The following is a 21,018-nucleotide window of genomic DNA, read 5'->3' on the forward strand; positions in this document are numbered from 1 at the left end:
AATATACACTTAGGTCATCTTTCTACTTCCCAATCTATGAGCTTACTTACAGCTTTGTGCCTACATCATTTTCTCCATCTCTCCAAGGAGTTACCCATCTTCTTCATGCAGGCCATACATCAAATGATTTCAGTTTCTTCAGCTATCCTTTTTCTATACCAGTCTGCTTTTCTTCTGGACTATTCTCACATATATAAAGTCTCTTGCTATAAATCTGAAATTCCTGTGATTCCATAAAGCCACACCTTACTTCTCAGGTCTTCTTTATTATCAACTTTTCAGATCTCTGCACTTGATTTCTACCTACCTCACTGGCTGTTCCTCCATTTTCTTTGCTGAATTCTTTGTCCCTATCTGATCTTTACATGATAAAATGCCTCATTTCTTCTCATTCCCACCAGGTGATTACACATAAAATTAGATGATTCTCAAATTTCTCCCTTCCAGTTCAGACACTATCCTAAATTAGAGACATTTTCCCAGTTTAACTATCTTAGTTGTTTCACTCCTTCTCCACCAAATTGGTACTTCATATCCAATGAATCAGCAAGCTCTGCTGGTCTTGAGCTTTCCTTCATGGCTTATCTAGGCTAATGTAACACAACAAACATCTTTACTTAGTTTCCTTGTCTCCATTTTTGACTCTCCAATATAGTCTTAACAGAAGAGTGAAAGCAATCTCGATGATTTGCCTGTCCCCTACTTAAAAATCAAGCCCAAATCTTTTCTTTTAAACTTTTTGGAGATAGTGTCTTGTTTTGTAATCCAGGTATTAAACATGGGTCCCAATTTCACACCTCAAGTGCATGACAATGCTAGCTCAAATCCTAATTCTTTACTATTGTCTAAAAGGCTTTACTTTACTTGATCCTTGTCTAACTTTCCATAATTTCCTCCATGTACATTTTAGGAATTTCTGTGTTTAAGCATATTGAATTCTTCCTTCCCTGACATTATACATACTATTTCCTCTATAATACTGTTTTTCCCATTGTCTTATACATCAGTCTACTGTACAAACTTGGCTCTACATATAGCCTTATAAAGTAATGAAACAGATTTTATTTATGTTGAAAAGCTGTACAAAGTACAGTGGCAACTGAAAATGCCTTTAGTCTTTTTCCCCCTGCATATGCAAAAAGTTCAAGGAATAGCCTCAAACTGTCATAAGCTTATTACTTCTCACAAAAACTAAAATATATGCAATGTGCAACTTTGGTGTATATTTGTAGGCAGCACAACTATAATTTGTTCTTAATGGTTCTTTTTTGCCAGTCCTAGAGCTTGGACTCAGGGCCTGAGCACGGTCCCTGGCTTTTTTTTGCTCAAGGCTAGCACTCTGCCACCTGAGCCACAGCACCCAGTTCTGGCTGTTTTTTATGTATGTGGTGCTGGGGAATCAAACCCAGGGCTTCATGTATACGAGGCAAGCACTCTTGCTACTAGGCCACATTCCCAGCCCTCTAAATGTTTTTTAATTAAAGGAAATAGCAAAAGTTCTATAATTTCAAAGCAATTTTTTAAACTATCAGATTTGACTAAATTAGCTGAAACTTTATGCAAACCAACAGAAACAAAAGAAATAGGGAGGAAAAAAACCAGAGCACATACCAACTGTTCAAAGGCAGCAGCTCTGTTTTGATAAAATGTGGAAAGGTCGACATTCTTCTCCGTAGGGCATAAACTAATAGCCTCAGTATAGCATTGAATAGCTTGGTCATATTTTCCTGCTTTAAAATACTTATTGCCTTTGTTCTTGGCCGCTTGGGCTCTATCAAGAGAGTTCTGAAATGAGAAGAAAAATTATTAAGAATATTAAAAATATACCCAGGCCACAGTGATTAAATGATAAACTAATGCAAAAAAAGGAAGATAGCTGTTTACAATAGAAGCTGCTACCTATAAATCTCTTCTTGAAATGGATTCTTATAGTATAAAATGGTTCAATGAAAAGGTTTATAAAATTTTAATTTAAAAATGCAAATATTTTCTAGAATGGTTGTAATACGTCAAAGTACTATTTTCTCATCTATACATTAGCAATTATAGCTATTTTAAGTCAAAAAAAGTAATTGCATCCCTTTATTTTGGAAAAACCCAGCCTGGGTACAAGAATTAAGCCACCAAAACAGGAAGATATTGTGAGATCAAAGCAAAAGGTAGACAGAGTCTCGACTGTACAAAATATAAGCTATTAGGCACTTATTGACAGAAACTTATTGACAAGAGGATTTCTACACCGCGTGGCAGAAGAAAAGGGTTTATATGCTAAGTTATACATGGGTGGGTTATCTGTCAACCAAACTGTACCTAGCCTTCCTCAAAAAAAAACAAAAGAATTATCATATCCAGTCATTAATAGGCAGCACAACACTCTTGGCAAACTGTCTTAACTCTTTTGTCTTTAGTGACAAAAGGTTGGAGATTTGTGCTGGTTTCTGGAGGCAAAATGACAATTATTAAAAGAGGACAATGTGGTCTTGTCATGTTGGATCCCTATCCTGTACTCATAGAGCATTTTGATAATGGCTGGAAACCAACCAACCAACCAACCAATCTGATTATTTCTGGTGGTAGTAGAGATTAAACCCAAAGCTTCACTTCCACTAGGCAAGCTCTCTATAGATGAGGCACAACCTGAAGGCATAGATACATTTTCACTGCCATAACAGCGGGAATGGGAGTGCTATGGCATCAAGTAGGCAGAGGACAAGGATGGTGCTATTGTTCTAAAACTAACAGATCTCCCACAATGAGGAATTACGGTCTCCAAAATGCCAATGCCTGAGTTGAGAAACTCGGGTATCAAGTAATATTTTAGTATGATTTTAATTTACATTTTTCTTACTACCTATGAATTTGAAGATATTATTAGCTTTTTTACTTTCTTGTTTTAAAAACCATTTATTCATATATTTTGCTTTTTTCTATTAGGTTGTTTGCCACTGGTATCAAATAGTGTTGATACTTGATATATTCATTACAACTGTTACACTAAATTTATCATTTACCTATCAACAGACCTTCTGCACTCCTATCTGCCCAGTACCTGCTTTCTGAATATACAGTGTGCACATTATTTGGGAAATGTTACAGTGTGCTTCATGTATGTTAATCATGAAAGGATTCTTTTTCTGAAGGGTTCCTACTCTAGTCAGGCATATTGGCCCTTGTTAATTACATTTTAGTTACATCCTTTTCCTGGGTATTTTAATTAAGACATCCTGTTAGAAGCTCCTTGAATTTTACACATCCTGTTAACTACTTATAGCCATCCTGGTCCCTCTGGATGCATGAAGAGTGCTCTTCATCCAGAGCTGAGGAGCCTAGAGGTGAAAGAGGCCATTCACTGAATTGCAGATGCCTAGCACAAGAGGAGCTAGGAAGGAGCTCAGCTTCAAAGAAATGTAGACGTTGGCCTTAGGGAAGCTTTGCATAGAGAATGCGCTGATTCTCCCTCAAATCACACCTGCTTCTGAGTAGCCTCTAAGTATACAGCTACCTGGAAGGTTGAGGCTTATCTACCCTAGATGGAAAAGTTCTGCTGAATGTCCATATAAGGTCTGCTTTCATTGGATTTGAGCGCCCCCACCCAAGCATGTGGTTTTTGGCTTTAAAAGCTTTGCTTAAACTCTGCTCTGGGCTGATGGTCTTTGGAACAATAACCCACCAAGAAGACACTTGCTTTCTAATAAAGACTCCCAATTGGATATCTTCAAATGTGGCTTCGCTGTATCTCCTGGACTGGACTTAACTTACAAGAGGTAAATCTGCCAATAATCACTAAACATGTCAATAGTAACAATAATGTGAATAGATTAGATCGTTATATTAAGAAATCAACTAAATGCTGCCTAAACAAATTAATCCAGAAAAGTTAAAAGAAAAAAATGTCAACATTACAGAAGGCAACTATTATTTAAAAAAAAAAGCATCTTATACCTATTAAAGCATCAGACAGAACACAGGACAATTTTATTTCTAAAAGATAATCTGCTAAAAGGATACAATCACCATGAATCTTTATGTATTTTACAGGCTTTATAGTAAATTCAAATAACTTACTACTAAGTAAACATGAAAGACATGATTTTAAACCAGGTGCCTGGTTTCTCAGGAGGCTGAGATTTTAGGATTAAAGTTCAAGAGTCTGTGAGATTCTTTGAATCTCCAATTAACCAGAGAAAGCAGGAAGTGGAGCTGTGACCCAAGTGGTACAGCCTCAGCCTTAAGGGAAAAAGCCAAGTGAGAGTGTGAGACTTGAGATTCTTGAGGTCAAGCTGCAGTACCAACCAGCACACAAAACAAAACAAACAAAAAGCTACCATTAAAAAAATAATAAAGCAGCATTTAATTTCATCTTTCAGAAGTCCTTTTGTACCGCTTTCACAGCCTACTTTTTATAGTTTCAAAAACTTTTAGGAGTAAAGGAGAAAGTTGGAAAATAAAATCAAAGACACTTAAGTACACTTTTACAAATGGAAATGAAGACACAGTGGTCTAAAACATTAACAGAACATTGTGAAAAGCTACTATTTTTTTTTCTTACAGTCTTCTTGCCCATCTAAAAGCTACTAGACAGGAGCAAAACAAAACACAGTGCCATTTATATTACTGGAAATAAGTGGATTTTGGTAATCTTCAGGATTCTATTTTACACTACAGTTCTCTGAAAACAGAAATTTCTCATGTCACTTCCAACCAAGTTTTATTTCTCTTTACACCTCTGTCCTCTTAAATGGAACTCTGGTGAGTCCAAAGAACACCAATCTCATCAGGTATGTATTATACTTGTTAATCCCAACTACTTGGGAGGCTGAATCAGGAGTTACCAGTGGAGACTAGGATTTCGAGGCTAGCCTAGGCAACATAGCAAGATTTCTTCTCTTTCTGGTGTGTGTATTTGTGTGTACACACATGCATGTGTAGCTTGAACTCAGGGACTGGGCACTGTCCCTGAACTTCCTTTGCTCAAGGCTAGGGCTCTACCACCAGAACCACAGCTTTTACACAGCTTATTGGAGATAAGAGTCTCGAGACTTTACTGCCCTTGCTGACTTCAAAACCCGGATCAGTTCTCAGCCTCCCGAGTAGCTAGGTTTACAGGCATGCATCACCTTTGTTTAGCAACATTTCTTCTCTTAATATTAAAATGACAATAAAACCAAAAGCCAGGAAGTAGCACTGTGGCTCAGGTGATAGACAGCTTGAGCACTAAGAAGAGGCTCAGGAACAGTACCCAGATTCTGAGTTCAAGCCCCAGGACAGGCAAACAAAACAAAACAAACAAACAAAAAACAACACCAAACCAAAAGCCGGGCTGGGAATGTGGCTTAGTGGTAGAATGCTTGCCTAGCATGCATGAAGCCCTGGGTTCCATTCCTCAGCACCACATAAACAGAAAAAAAGATCTAGAAATGTTGCTGTGGCTCAAGTGGTAGAGTGTTAGCCCTGAGCAAAAAAGGAAGCCAGGGACAGTGCTCAGGCCCTAAGTTCAAGCCCCAGGACTGGTAAAAAGAAAACCACCAAACAAACAAAAACAACAGAAAACCCCAAAGCCCCACAATCTGTTTGTAAAAGAATTTTTAAAAGATCTAGTTCTATGTCTTCAATTTCAAAGGCATAAATTTATAAAGCTGTTAACAATGCTAAGAATATAATTACTTAAAGATGTTCCATCTAGTTCCTTCTGTTCTGTTAGTGTGTCACATAAAAAGAGACTCAGACATCTTGCTAACTAGTGACTCTAGGGCCAAAACAGGATAATCAGTTCTAAGATAGAAGGTTGTTCAAGTCTGTATTACACATGTACAGACTTTTTGGAGGGAGGTGAGTCATTCAATAAGCAATACAGCTATTGATATAGTATTTACATTGTATTAGATATTAGTAGATATAGATGACTAAGCATCACTGCACTGAGGTGACCCTAGAAGAACCAATTCCATGTGGACAGTAGGCACTATGATACAACCAACCAGTTTAGCTTGAAGCATACTAGGGAGGCAGTGTAATAAACAAACTGGCAACCTCTAAAATGAAACACTGTATTGCAATCCAGTTTTTAAAAATGTACTGAGTGATTAGTATACATTATTGCTCCAAGGAGTAAGCAGCATATTCACATAAACCAAAACTATCTGAGTAAAAGACAAGGTGATTAAAGATAACTAATCCAACTAAAAATATTGTCTTTTTTTTCTCTTCAACACACATTATTTTGACACCTGTCAAACCAGGCAAAAACCTACCCTATAGCTCTTGAAAAGGCAAATCTTGAAGTTACCTTTTGAAAAGAGAGCTCCAGGGGTTAAGGTAAAACCTAGGTAAATTTAGGGGAAAAAAAGGAAGAAAACAAACTAAATTGCCAGTGAATGTAGCTGAAGATAATCTTTGAAACAGTAATGACTAAATAAGTTAGAAGGGCTAGGCATGAAGCTCAGTGACAGAGCCTTTTGCTTAACAAGATCCCCAGACCTTTGGAAAAAGAAAATAACAACAAAAAAAGTAAACTTTATTTCCTCTAGTTGTTATTCCAGGAGGAAAAACAACCATAAAAGGATTAGCACATGCAGGGAAGTTCAGAGTATCAGAAAAGGATTTGCCTCTAAAACAAGTCCTGTGAGAAACTATATGACTGCTGTAGAAAGCTTTTGAAGTGAATACATTTAGCAACAAGGAACTACTGTGAAAGTTTAAGAAATATTTATATATTATGACATATACAGCCACTACAAAAGAAAATGTTCTAGAATTAGGTCCATTAATTCATGCACAAGAAGATAAAAGTACTGTCACCAAAAGGTTACATTTATATTTAGTTAAATATGTATGATTCAGTTTGCTAATGTTGGTCTTAATAATGATAAGTGATAAGATAATGGTAATAATGAATCAAAGCTAAAATAATAAAGTCCTTTCTCCTACCTCAAAAAATTGAAAATCTATAATCATCTCCACCTACTAAATTATAATATGCAACTGTTTATCTGAGATGAAACTACTTATAAGAATGCTTCTGTAGGACTATAGTTATAGGTGACACAAAATCAAGACCATTATAAAAAACATCTGATTTATACTTTTATTCAGTGTGAAATGGTAGAATAAAAATCAAAGGCTGGAAATTTGAAAAAATACACACATGTAACTTGAGAAACAGATATGCATACACATGTGCTGCTCAACATACACCAGCACTATGTCCCGATAACCCCCCCTTGCAAATAAAAAATATAGTGTCAAAAATGCACCTAATGAACCTAAAGTTCTATATATCAAGGCTGAGCACCACAGTACAATATATAGAGTATTGGTTGTTTACCTTCATGAGCCTGTGGCTAAGAGGTTTACTAACACTGCCTAGCTTTCAAATAACTCATCTCCTCCAGCTTGAAAAAGTATCAAACCAGAGTACCATTTCTACAGAATGCTGCCTTTACACCATCACAAAGTTGACAAATCAGGGGTCTTCCTCCCACTCTACCCTCAAAAAACTTACAGATGTCAAATCTTTAATTTCTAGTAAAGAAATAAAAGTTTCATTCGGTTATGACATTATGCAATATTTTGAGAATACAACGAAAAACAAGATGGAGCCAGATGAGTCTTCACAGATTCAGGAATTATTAGTAAAGGTGAAAATAAGCAGTTCTAGTATCATGTGATAAGTGCTGAACCCAAAAGTGAAATCTGAGTTGTTATGGAATCAACTGTGATATGCTTAGGCACAGATGAGGCACAAAATGACTCCAAGGCAGCGCTGAAAGTGTGTGTGTCTGGGAGTGGAAGGGGTCTTTACCATTGTTCACACTATACATCAAGGCTAGAAGCAGAACAAGCACTAGTAAAATGTCTTAAATTATGATAAGGAGCTCAGACTTTATCTTTACAGGAAACCTACTTTATCACTTCAAGGGTGGATCTTAGGGATTTATTCTGGTCCCACTGGGGATCAGACCCAAGACTTCCACCTACCATACCAAAATCTGTGGATGTTCATGTCCTTATAAGGCACAACATTTACATATCACCTAGGGAAATCCTCTTGCATACTTTTTTTTTTTGCTCTTGAGACAGTGTCTTGCTAGAATCTTGCTACAGTGCAAGACACTGGGACATTAGATGAAGCATATTAACAAAGGATATTTTTAGATAAAGAGACATTGAGTGTTAAATACTTAAGACCCAAAGAAAATTCCTTTTACTGAGGCAGCCTCAAAGGTTTAAGTTAAGAGAGGAGAAATTATATAAGTGCTATTCAAAGTTGCTGGAGGGCAAGCAACATCTAGGGAATGTGTGGAATAGAAAAGAACCATTTAAGATAAAACCAAGAAAGTTACTCAGGAAGGAAAAAGCAGGGTAGGACAATGGAAGGAGGTTAAGAGTTAATCAGTGAGGGGCCTCAGGATATTAAAAAAAAAAAAGAAAAGAAAAGGAAAAAAAATAAACATGGTGGGCCCAGCAACAGTGAAAAAGTTAACAGTAGGAGGATAATGTGAAATATTGCCAAAGATAAAATAAGAAAAGGACCTAAAGGTGTTCATGAGTCTTAGTTACATTGGAAGTGAGTTGGACAAACTTATAAAACATTTAGAAACAATTTTATTTCAGTATAATTACATTATAATATTGCAAGTTTCTCAGTTTTTTTTTAATTTTATCTTTTTACTGTATATTTAAGTATGGCCTAGTCTGCCTATTCCAGAGACCTGGCTTAAAAACAGTGGTTCCTAAAAGGGAATTCAAATTTCTCCATTACAGTTAGATAGATGTTCTGTAGTTACAGAAACAATACTGGATCCACATCTCCTTAAAAGCCTTTACCACCAGGGTAGCTCAGATCTCTGGGAGGGCTCTACCAATCTACCAAGAGGTCTAGATACAAGGTAGCCATACACCAACTGCTAACTTCACTTGTAACTGTTCTGTCTAGTTGGTATGGAGACTACTTGGCTTAATACCCCATCACTGTGGCTCAGGTCTTCCATTGCCTTTCTTTTACTGCGTCAAGCATGACACAGAATCTAACCATCCTAAGCTACTTTTGTTTTTGTATGTGCCATCAAGGATTCTGCTTTATCATTCATTACATTCATGCTCTTTATACAAAAAGATACTTTGGGAGTGAAGTCTTTTTAGCTGTTTACTTTAATGTATAAAAATGGAGTGATTTTATGTTCATTTTCTGTTAAGTTAGAATTGCACAATCATAATGTAAAAAGGAAAAGTCTGATGTATTGTACTTCAGGATGTTTCCCTGATGTACAGAATCTCCTTGTAAAATATAAAATTGCATTGTATGTTAATCTTCTCACCAATATTAAAATATAAACATTTTATGTGGAATACCACCTATGTAATGATAAAAAACTATGAACATTAGAATAATTTTAGTGCTTTTTAAAAAGATGGTTTCAAAAAATCACAAATTCTTGGAAAAAGATAAATATCTAAAACATTTCTGAAGCTAGAATAGTGTATTTGGTAGTCCCTTGAGATAAATTTAGATTGAACAGCACTAAGGATAAGAACATTTTCAAAGAACTCTTTCAGTCTTGAAAAACTGTAATTCAAGTTTTTAAAAAAATGTACTGAAGTAAAACAGCTGTGTACTGATAAAATTTGGTTGCTTAAAGTAGATACAATTTAACAGTTAAGTAGCTTGGTCTCAGAATATCAATTGTGATTGGATACTTTTCTATGACTCCTTGAAATTTTCATTAATTAAAGCAAATATGAATACCTTTTGCATTGCTTTGCACATTTTTATTACAAACCAAGATAACTGAATAAGATCTATGTAACACAGGAAAACTTCAAATCTGTGAAAAAGCCCAGTAATCTCATTAGCTGACTTTAACATAAGGCAAACTACAAAAACAAAGCCAAATAGAGGATTTCCACTGCATTGCTGATATGGAACTTAGAACAGACAACAAATTTTATTGTCCCTTCATTCCTCCAAAAATTTCATCTATTTATTACTCAGGTAGAGAAGCCAGAAAAAATTTTCAGTTTTCTTTTTCTTTTTTTTTAATGGTTGAAGCAAACGTTTACCTATTTACAAAACAGTGGGGCTGCCAATTTATAAGACAAAAATAATCTAAACACTTATTGATTACAAAACAAAATATGCATTGCCACAAAAAAATGACAGACCTTATTATTGCTTTACTAACTAACCCAGAAATTTAAAGTAAGATTTTAGGTAGAAGACCACAAAAATTTTATATGCTAAAAATGGCACGTGCAAGGAGGATGTGTTTTGTCTGGGGTCAATAGTAAATAATTTTTAGCACTTCAATTATACAAAGAATTCCATTTTAAAGTCTATTTTAACAGTAGTTAGGTGAATGAAAATATTCTTTATAAAACTACGAAGCTACAAACCACTTACATAAAATTTAAAACGGGAAATCTGTAAAGGGAATTTAAAATTTAAAAGGGAATTTAAACTCTGGAAAGGAAGTCACTAAATCCTACCAAGTACAAATAGTATAGAATTCCTGGAAAGAGGTGCCATGGTTGAAACTGTGAGGAAATGTTAAAACAGTTTCATGCACAGCAACTGTATTTTTAGTATTATTACAGAACTGAGAACTTTTATGTACTTTTCATTCATTTACTTAGCCTATGGTTAAAATTGACAAGTGAAATGACCTAAGAATTTCATGCATATGAAAACAAGAAAATCTCACAATCATCTATCTGTTCTTAGTTGTGGAGGCAATGTAACAAGAAATCTAATACTCTCATTTTACTCTACAGCAATGACATAACATGACTCTCCCCATAACAGTGATGGAGTGTCCAATCTAAAGTATCCACCCCCTTTCCTCTTGCCACTCCCCCTCTGAAGCCCATGGGTTTTCCCTAGAGTGTAATTTATCTTCTTTATTAAAAATATTAGAAATAGGCCATGTTTATGGATCGCACAAGAGATCTCGTATATGGCTCTCTTAGTGGCTAGCTAATGCTTCACATCGTATAGACACCAACCTATAGTATTCCCACTATAAAATATCATGTACAGTAACCATTCCTACATCGAGATTTCCTTCAACGCTAGAATAGAATGACCACATGGCAAAAACATGTCTTCAACCTGAATAGAATGAAAATAACTGGCACATGTATGAGGATCTTTGAACTTGTTACATGTGCACATAACTGGGAATTATTTACATAACTGGGAATTATCATCCTTCTCTGAACTCTGCTTTTTTCCCAGTATAACCACTGTACAAATCTGAAACTCATTGAAATAAAAACATCCACCTCAACCAATCCCCATATTGTTAAGCAGCCGGACTAATTCTGCACACAGCTGTCAGATACCAAAAGGGTATTTAATAGTTCAACAAAATCAGATTAAGCAGTTCACCAGAACTTCCAACGCTTTGTTATATCAGAGAACCTATTAAGATGATTTCGGCTTTAACAGTCTAAGAATTTATACTCACAGATTTTAAAAAATGCAACCGGCATTATTGTTAACCTTTAGAAACAGCCTGGGCTAAAAGAAAAGAGCCACCTCTTTTTCTCGCCCTTTTTCACGGTAGCTGCCTCTCTTCCCTCATTAATAAACAAAAACAAAATAACTTCAAAAAGGCGAGATTTCGTCATTAAAAACTTCTAGGTCTTGGTCAATACAAAAGCAATCTATTTTCCAACGTACCAATTGTTACGGATTGAATTTTAATGAATCACTACATTTGTAAATACAATCACTACATTCGTAAATATTCCCCACACCTACGACTGTGAAATAAATGCTGTGTCACCGGGGAGGAAAAAAAGGCAAAAAAGATGTTACGGAAACCCCAAGGAAACGGTTACAGAATGCTGCTCCTCAGTTCCCCCGAGCAATGCTGGGATCCCTACACAGGTAACAGAAATGAAGTCTGGTAACTCCGGGGCCGCCTCTCGGCAGTTTGCGGGAAGACCCCTCGCGGGTCCCAGCGGTTGAGAAGAGCCGAGGCTCGGGTCCCCCCCTCCGGCCCAGCGGGCATCCTTCTCACCAGTTCCAGGTGGGCACCCGAAGCTTCCGGAAGTCCGCTGCCCAGAGCCGGGCTGGCCCGGCCCTCTGGGGTCTTCCGTTCACTGTTGCGCTTCAGGCCGCTGGCGTCGCCCCGGCCCCCGGTCTCCCGGCGCCTCCGCTGTCGGCTCCACAGGTACATGGCACCGGCGCCCAACAACAGGGGCGCCCCGACCGCCAGTGCCACCTGCCATCGCGGGAGGCCGCCCGGGCTGGGGCCCGCGGCCCCGCCGCCACTGCCTACTCCACTCCCAGGGCCCGGCGCAGCCACGGCGACCACTGCCGCCTCCACGGGCTTAGAGGAGGCCATGACGTCGGTCCCCTGCCACCGCCTCCCAGCCCGTCGCGGACGCCACAGTCACCGGGCAGCGTGCGAAAGCACAGTGGAGGGAGAGGGAGAAGGCGATGGAGGAGCGAGCACACCAGACACAAGGAGCGGACTAGAGAAAAGGGCCAGAGGTCACCGGAAGCCCGGGGCATGCTGGGCCAGATCCAGCCGTCATTCTCCACCCCTCCTCACCACGCCGCGAGAATCACTTCCGGGTGAGGGGAAAAATGCCTTGGGGCGGGCCTTCTGGGCAGCAATTTCTCTTTCTTTGGCTTCGCTTCTGGAATAGACAACTACCAGTGAGGTCTCTTCCGCTTTTAGAATGAGGGGGACAGCTGGTCTCACGTGATGGGGAAAAGGGAGCCTTCCACTGTGGGCTTGTATATTTAGGTAGAGGCATTGCACTTGGGGGAGGAGGGGCGGTGTGAATGGGAGTAGCCTAAGAACCGTGAAGGCAATTGGCTGGTGAGAATGGTGGGCGGGTCCTATGCCGAGCGACCCAGGTGATTGGTCGGTTTTGCGGTTTCCGCCACGTTGACGCTCAGTGGGCGGCGGTTAGCTTGGTTTGCTGTCGCGCGTGGGGGAAAGTAACCGATTTGGAAACAGTTTAAAGACATGAGGGTGGGGGAAGCGCAGGAGACACCATATTAAATCGCCCAGCTTCTTTAGCTTTAGCCAGTTTGTAATCTGGACGGATTTCAGGTTATGGAGGATATAGGCAGAGGGTGAAAACATCACGCTTAACAGGGACTTATAGGTCGGCTCCGGTGGAGGTGGCGCGGATCGGGGTGGTCCTGAGGTTCTCTTACCTACAGTGGTTCCCAACCAGTGACGTCTGTGTGGCGAGATGGGCCGCGTGGCGAACCCCCGGATTCCCATCCCAGGCTTCCAGCCTGCCTTTCTTAGTCCTGAGACTTTCCCCAGCCCACCTGGCTCCCAGGGTTTCAGGCATCTGCTGCACCGCTTTGGACTTCCAGCTCCCTTGCTTTTTTGAGGTAGTATTCTCAAACCCTCCTCCCTCGTTTAAAAAAGAGAATTTCAACCCAAAGCTTTTATATTTCTAATAGATTCTTTCCAATACCTTCTACACACTCACCCCGCCCCTTGCTGCACTAGATCTCTTCTTAAAATATAAAAAATCACCCTTGCCAGGTTTTTGGAATTTGCAGTGTTGGCAAAGAAGAAAAGTCAAGCGAATCCCCAACTATAGCCTCTCCTTTCAGCACTACTGGTTTTCAGACCCTTGCATAAAAATTTTATAGTTGATCTTTTGGTTTTGAGTACAGCAAGCTCTTCAACCTGACAGGAAGATGGAAAGGGGATAATTAATTAAGGGTCTCCAGAATGGACTGATTAAAATAGAATTTTTAATGTGAAAGAGCTTTGGGATCATTGGGTTTTCTCTTGATTTCATGAGGTTTCCTACTAATAAGTTGCTTTCAGGCAGTAGTATTTTATAGCAACAAATTAAGGAAAGGCAAAAACCATCAGTGGAATCGAGTTGATCAAATAGTTATTGTTTCAGGAAATCTGTTTTTCCTGGTCCTAGAAACCCCTTTACATATTCATGTCCTTACCTTTTCAGAACATAAGATTGGGATTTTTCTTTTCTGAAATTAAAATTGTTTTTTAATTGTATTGTCAAGGTGATGTATGGAGGGGTTGCAGTTATGTCGGTAGTGAGTACATTTCTTTTTCTTCTTTTTTTTTTTTTTTTGGCCAGTCCTGGGCCTTGGACTCAGGGCCTGAGCACTGTCCCTGGCTTCTTGCCGCTCAAGGCTAGCACTCTGCCACTTGAGCCACAGCGCCGCTTCTGGCCGTTTTCTGTATATGTGGTGCTAGGGAATCGAACCTAGGGCCTCGTGTATCCGAGGCAGGCACTCTTGCCACTAGGCTATATCCCCAGCCCCGTGAGTACATTTCTTGTGATAGGAGTTACCCCATTCCCTCATTTTTCTCCTATGTATGACACTTTTATTAGGAATAAGTTATCCTGACCTAGCCTGTTTTGTTTGGTTTGGTTTTGCCAGTTCTGAGGCTTGAACTCAGAGCCTAGGCATTGTTCCTGTGCTTCTTTAACTCTACCACTTGTGTGCCTGTCCTGGGGCTTGAATTGATTTCAGCCTCCTGAGTAGCAAGATTACATGCTGGAGCCAGTGGTGCCTGCAGATTATATACTGTAGTTTTTGTTGTGTGGTGAGCAAACAGAAAAGCCACATTTTGAGAGGTCAAATCTGGAGCCTGTTTTGGAGCCGTTGGTCTGCAGATGGGACTCCTATCACAAAGATCTGAGCTGGAGAGGAAAAAAAGAGCAGAAATACAATATCAACAAAGCAGATCAATTCCAATGGGGAGTTGAAATGGGATGCCATGTTGACTGTAGGAGAGCCAGGAGACACAAACATGAACATGGAAACACATGGCATGGTATAATGGTGTCTGAGCTGGTGTGGGCCTAAATAGGGTCAGGTCAGGGGACAGGGTCAAGTGAGGTTGAGAGTTCATGACCCAAGACTGACAGGTCCAGTAACCTATTGTCCAAGTTCCTGCCCCTGTCTCTAGGAATTCAGGCATGCCCATCATCTGGGAGATGGGACTTCTCTGCCTCCACCATGAAGACAAGATGGCCCCAGCTAGACTCAACTCTCTACCATCTACCATGTGGCCAAGATGGTGCTGGCTGGATCCAGCATCCCTACTTCAGTTTGATTATGTCGCCCACATGTATTACAGACAATAAATTGATATGTTAATCTAGAGTTTGTGGCCTTTGGAAGAAATTAGAGTTAGATGAGGTCCCGAGGCTGAGCTCCCCAAATGAGATCAGTAATTTTGTAAAGAGAGAAATGGAATAATGTAGTTTCCACTCTTGTCATGTGATATCCTCTGCCATATTATGATGTCACAAGTAGACCTTAACTAGATTCTATACCTTATGAACTTCCCAACCTCTAGAAGTATAAGAAAAAAAATCCTTTCTTTCTAAATTACTGAGTCTGTAATTTTTTTTTTCTGGTACTGGGGTTTGAACTCAGGGCCTTATGCTTGCTCAGCTTGATTGCTTGGCTGGTGCTCTCCTACTTGAGGCAGGCCTTCAGCCTTTTTGCCATTGGTTGGTTTAAAATCTTAGCTTTCTCCAGGCTGGCCTTGAATCTCAATCCTCTGGGTCATGACTTCCTGTGTAGTTAGGATTATAGGCATTAGCTACTGGCACCTGGCTTGTAGCGTTCTTTTAGTGCAGCAAAACAAAGAGTACAATGCCACGTGTCCACTTCTGTCACAAGCACACTGATAGCTGTTAGTTCCAGACCCTAGCATACTGTGGTTCTTGTTCTCAGTTCTACCACTGTTGTTGTTTCCAGTGGGATTTGCTTTGTTTGTGCTTTGTATCTTATCCTACATGGGAAATGTAACTCCATCGTGGAGATATAGAGAAGCCACATTTTGAGAGGTTGAACTGGGAGTCTTTATTGGAGTCTGCAGATGGACTCCTGTCTCAAAGACCTGCAGCTTAATACAGAGCTTGAACAAAGCATTTAAAGACAAAAACCTACATGTTTGGGTAGAACATGAAAGCCCAACAAAAGCGTTACACTTAAAACATAGCAAGCTAATGAGGATATTATTCTTTATAAGAGTGTTATACATAGTCAAAAACAACTATCAAGGAGAACAATTGGACCCCAATTATCTAGGAGAAACATGGCTTTCTTGGAGCTTAACTCATAACACATATGCAATCCAAAGAATGTCCTCTATCACCTCTAGAGTTCTTAGAAAGTCTCCATCTTCTATTAAGATGCCAAGATGGTGTTACTTAGATCCAGTATCCTTATTTCAGAAACTCCCTTACCTTCTCACTCTATATGTTGTTTTCCCATCCTGATGATTTCTGCCTTATTCAACTTCCAGCAAAGCATTGGCCAAGTATGTGATACTGCTTGCATGTCAGGAGGCACACTGAGTCATGATTCAGTCGGGAACTGCTCTTTTCACTCTACAGTTTTCTTCAGGGAACAATATATAGTAACTTTCCCTCTCCTGTGTGACTGATAATTCCTGTGTATAATTTATGCACTCATCTGCTACCCTTTTGCCTACTCTCAGATCTGTAAGATCTTTCTATCCTTATCAACTAAGTTCATTGCCACCCACAAGAATGTGTGTCATTTGCAAAAGTAGAAATGTTGCCTTGTACTTTAGCTTTTAAAGCTATTACATATAGGGCTGGGGATATAGCCTAGTGGCAAGAGTGCCTGCCTCGGATACACGAGGCCCTAGGTTCGATTCCCCAGCACCACATATACAGAAAACGGCCAGAAGCGGCGCTGTGGCTCAAGTGGCAGAGTGCTAGCCTTGAGCGGGAAGAAGCCAGGGACAGTGCTCAGGCCCTGAGTCCAAGCCCCAGGACTGGCCAAAAAAAAAAAAAAAAAAGCTATTACATATAGATTATGTAAATCTGGGCCCTACACACGGACACTGGGGCAAATGAGGATGGAGATCCAATGTGCACTTTGCTCACTACCAGTCTTGGGATCAGGCTGGTGTGCATGAAGATGCTGCTCTATCACTAACTGCTTGGCCTAGAGTGAAACATTCCAAACAAAAAGAATACCATTTTCTTATTCATTTGCTTTAGATTGTTATCCTTGAGATGCAGTCTGGAGAACAGTGATCCATACATGAACCTCAGACTCTAGGCTGTACTTACCTGTCTTTACATTTTGCTACTTTTACTAACCAATGGCGAATACCCTCAGGCCAATTTTGTTAAAAGATGAAAAAACTTAAAACAACAAGAAATAATTTCTGCACCCATGTTCTGGCTGCCCGCTGTGCTTCACAAAGTACTTCAAAACATAATAACTTTATTCTTTATTCTCACAATTTTGTCACTGAGAAATTAGGCCAGGGTTTGATAGATTCTGATTCTCTGCAACAGAAGTTACTTAGGGGATTTCATCTAGTGAATGAGTTGGTATAGAGGACTCAAGGTGGCTTAGTTCAGGTGAATCAAAATAGAATTTATACTAAATATACCTGACCTAATCAAACAGACTTTTAAAGAAGTAGAAATAATTGGGAGTAAGGAAGATTTTTTTCCCCTGCTGATTGCAAAGAAGTGAATATTCTGTGGAAAGGGCCACACAGAAAGCAACTCAAGGACTTGAGAGTTGTTATTGGCCAAAAAGCCATCAAGAAACTGTTCTACAACTAAATGAAATAAAATTTTTCCAACGAATTATTGAACTTAGAAGATCAGCCTGATGTCTTGAGACGCTCAATGGAGCAGTAATGATAACTGCAAGATGATAAATTTGTGTTGTCTTAAGTGTTAAATTTGTGATTATTTGATCACAGCAGTAAGAAAATAGTGGATAGCAAAATAACAAAAATTAATGGAGAATCCTTCATGCCATAAATTTGGGATAATTTGGTACAAATAATAAACAATAGAGCTACCTGAGTAATAAAAATTAAAAAAGATTCCTACCTCATATGATAAACAAAATGTCAAATAGATTGAAGAACTAAATATAGAAGATGAAAAGTTTAAACTTTCAAGAGAAAATGTAAACATATTGGTGACTTTGTGATAGGATAAAGCAAAATGAAGGAAAATATACACTTATATTTATATAAAAGAAAATGCAGGCTTGACTATATTAATACGTTTAACTTATATAAAACTATTAACAATTGAGAGATATGATACATATTGGGAAAAGTTACTTGTGATGAATAAAACTTACATACATACAATATTTATAAATAATTGCTTCAAATCAGTAAGATAAAGAGAACTCTGGAGAAAAATAGCAAATATCCATAGAAGAACTGTAAGTGACTAACAAACACTAATTATATTGAACCTCATCAATAGGAAAATAAAAATGAAAACAATGATATTAGCAACAAATTCAAAGCCAGGCAATGCCAGTGAGACAAGATGGTCAAGAAAAAGAATTGCAAATTTGGTGGACCACTTAAAAGAGCCAGATAGTCTGAATATTTTATGGGGGGCATCTGGGTTCTTTTGCTTGGTTCTTATTTGAAAAAATTAAAAACTCAAATACTTCCAACCCAGAAATGTCACCCTATGCAAAAAAGCACACAATGCAAAACAATATTTAAGACATTATAATAACAAATGTGAATTTTTTTCTTGACATATTCATCATATCTTCGTTTTGGGAACATGCCAAATCTCTACTAGCTCTTTTATCTAGATACATTAATTGTTGCCAACCATAAATATCCTACTGTTCTATAGAACACGAGAGGTTATTTCTCTGGTCCAGCTTCCCCCTTTCAATGTCTTTAGTGTTTTTCTTCTATTACAGTGGTAAATAATCATTAATTCTATGTTAAAGACAGGCATTTGGCATATATTATGTTATGGACTGAATGAATGTTTTTGTTCTGTTCAGACTCACATGTTGGAGCCCTAATCATCATTGTGAAGATCTGGAGACCAACTTTTGGAGGATAATTAAGGTTACATAAGGCTATTAAGGTGTGGTCACTGTCTTCTGGGATCAAATAGTCTTATAAGAAGGGCTTTCTTTCTCTCTCCATATATGTAAAATAACAGGGTCTCATGTAAGGGCACAGTAAGTGAGGACTATTGAAGTGAAGAGGCTGAGACTAAGTAACTTTTTAGAGCTAATCTAGTGCCTTGCTGGATGTGTATGTGTGGGGGGAGAGGGGTGGGGCGGTCTTCCACCCTGAGAGGGGGCCATGCATTGAATTGTAGTTGCCTAACTCAAGATGAGCTGGGAGAGTTCTCCTTCAGAGAAATGCAGATGTCATAGGTTTTTTGTTTGTTTGTTTTATTAGACTTTTTTCTTTATTGTCAAAGCGTGGTACAGAGGGGTTACAGATTCATATGTAAGGCAGTGAGTACATTTCTTGGTCAACTTGTTACCACCTCCCTCATTTCTTCCCCTCCCCCCGCCCCCTTTCCCTCTTCCCTTCAAGAGTTGTGCAGTTGATTTACACCAAATGGTTTTGTAAGTATTGCTTTTGGAATGGTTTGTCATTTTGTCCTTTGTCTCTCAATTTTGATATTCCCTTTCCTTTCCCCAGTTCCAATACCCGTATAAACAGTATCCAGGTTATTTGGATGAGATAAAGTGGTAGCGGGGATATAACCACAGGAAGGGAATACAAGAGAAACAAAACTAAACAAAACAAACAGACAAGAAAAAAAAAACACAAAAGGTACCATTTCACATGGCATGTTGATAATAATTACAACAGTGGTATAACTCTTGTTTCCGTAATGTGGAGTTCATTTCACTTGGCATCATCATATGTGATCATATGGTGTAGCTATTGGGGTGTTTTGAACTTCTACTATGACTAGCCAAATCATGTACTAGCTGTTCTCTATGAGGGACACCATAGGGTTTATGTTTCTTTGGGTCTGGGTTACTTCGCTTGATTTTTTCCAAGTACTTCCATTTCCTTACAAATGAGGCAATGTCATTCCTTCTGATGGAGGCATAGACTTCCAATGTGTATGTGTACCACATTTTCCTGATCCACTCGTCTACTAAGGGGCATCTAGGTTGGTTCCATGTTTTAGCAATTACAAGTTGTGCTGTGATGAACATAGTTGTGCTGGTGGCTTTAGTGTGTTCTTGCTTGTAGTCTTTTGGGTAGATGCCCCAAAGTGGGGCTACTGGGTCATAGGGGAGCTCTATGTTTAGCCTTCTGAGGAACCTCCACACTGCTTTCCAGAGGGGTTGAACAAGTTTGCATTCCCACCTACAATGTAGTGTAGGGTTCCCTTTTGGCCACATCCTCTCCAACATTTGTTATTATTGGATTTCTGATAATGGACATTCTTGCTGGGGTGAGGTGGAATCTCAATGTTTTGATTTGCATTTCTTTTATGGCCAGTGATGTAGAACACTTTTTCATGTGACTCTTGGCCATTCACATTTCCTTTTCAGAGAAGTTTCTTTTTAGGTCTTTGGCCCATTTGTTAAGAGGGCTGTTGGTTCTTTGATTATTTGTTTTGGAGGAATTTAATTTTTTGAGTTCTGTGTATATTTTAGATATCAGGCCTTTGTCCATTGTATGGGAAAGTTTTACATAGAGAATGTGGTGAATATTCCTTGATTACCTCCCTCAATGGCCTGAATCACTCACGTCTGAGTAGCCTCTAAGTACACTCCTATATGAAATGGCTGAGACATATTCCCCTACATGGAAAGTTGAGGTGTATCTTCCCTAGATGGAGATTTCTGCTTGCACCTGATGTACTTCCATAGACGGACAGTTCTGCGGGTACCTGAGCTGCTTCCTAATATGGACTGATTTTGTTGAACTTGAGTGCCTCTACCCCAAGCATGTAGTTTTTGTCTTTAAAAGCTTTGTTTAAGCTCTGTTATGGGCTGCAGGTATTTGAGACAGGAGTTCATTGGCAGATACAGGCTCTTCAATGAAGACTCCCAATTCAACCACTGAAAATGTGTCATCTCTGTTTCTAATGGCTTTGCACCTGAGATTTACCTTACAACACTATATGCAAACTAGAACAAGAGCCCTCACCAGGAACTCTGGCAGCCTGTGCTTGGCCCTTCCAACCTCCAGAACTGTGATAAACATATGACTGTTGTTTAAGGTAACTACCTTGTAG

At 39.0% G+C, this 21,018-nt stretch overlaps 1 protein-coding gene across 1 annotated transcript in view; it reads right to left on the bottom strand.

The window, feature by feature from the left end:
* Tomm70 (translocase of outer mitochondrial membrane 70) overlaps positions 1 to 12,497 on the bottom strand; it is a 29,409-nt gene extending 16,912 nt beyond the window's left edge. Inside the window, exons 1-2 of the mRNA XM_048346499.1 lie at positions 12,024 to 12,497; positions 1,612 to 1,785 (exon numbers count right to left, since the gene is read on the bottom strand). Of these exons, the coding sequence (XP_048202456.1) occupies positions 1,612 to 1,785; positions 12,024 to 12,350 (501 nt within the window). The 5' untranslated portion in view covers positions 12,351 to 12,497. The remainder of the gene's footprint in view (positions 1 to 1,611; positions 1,786 to 12,023) is intronic.
* Between the last annotated feature and the right edge of the window lie 8,521 nt (positions 12,498 to 21,018).

Source organism: Perognathus longimembris, chromosome 5 (assembly GCF_023159225.1).
Source record: "Perognathus longimembris pacificus isolate PPM17 chromosome 5, ASM2315922v1, whole genome shotgun sequence".
Taxonomy (NCBI): Eukaryota; Metazoa; Chordata; class Mammalia; order Rodentia; family Heteromyidae; genus Perognathus; species Perognathus longimembris.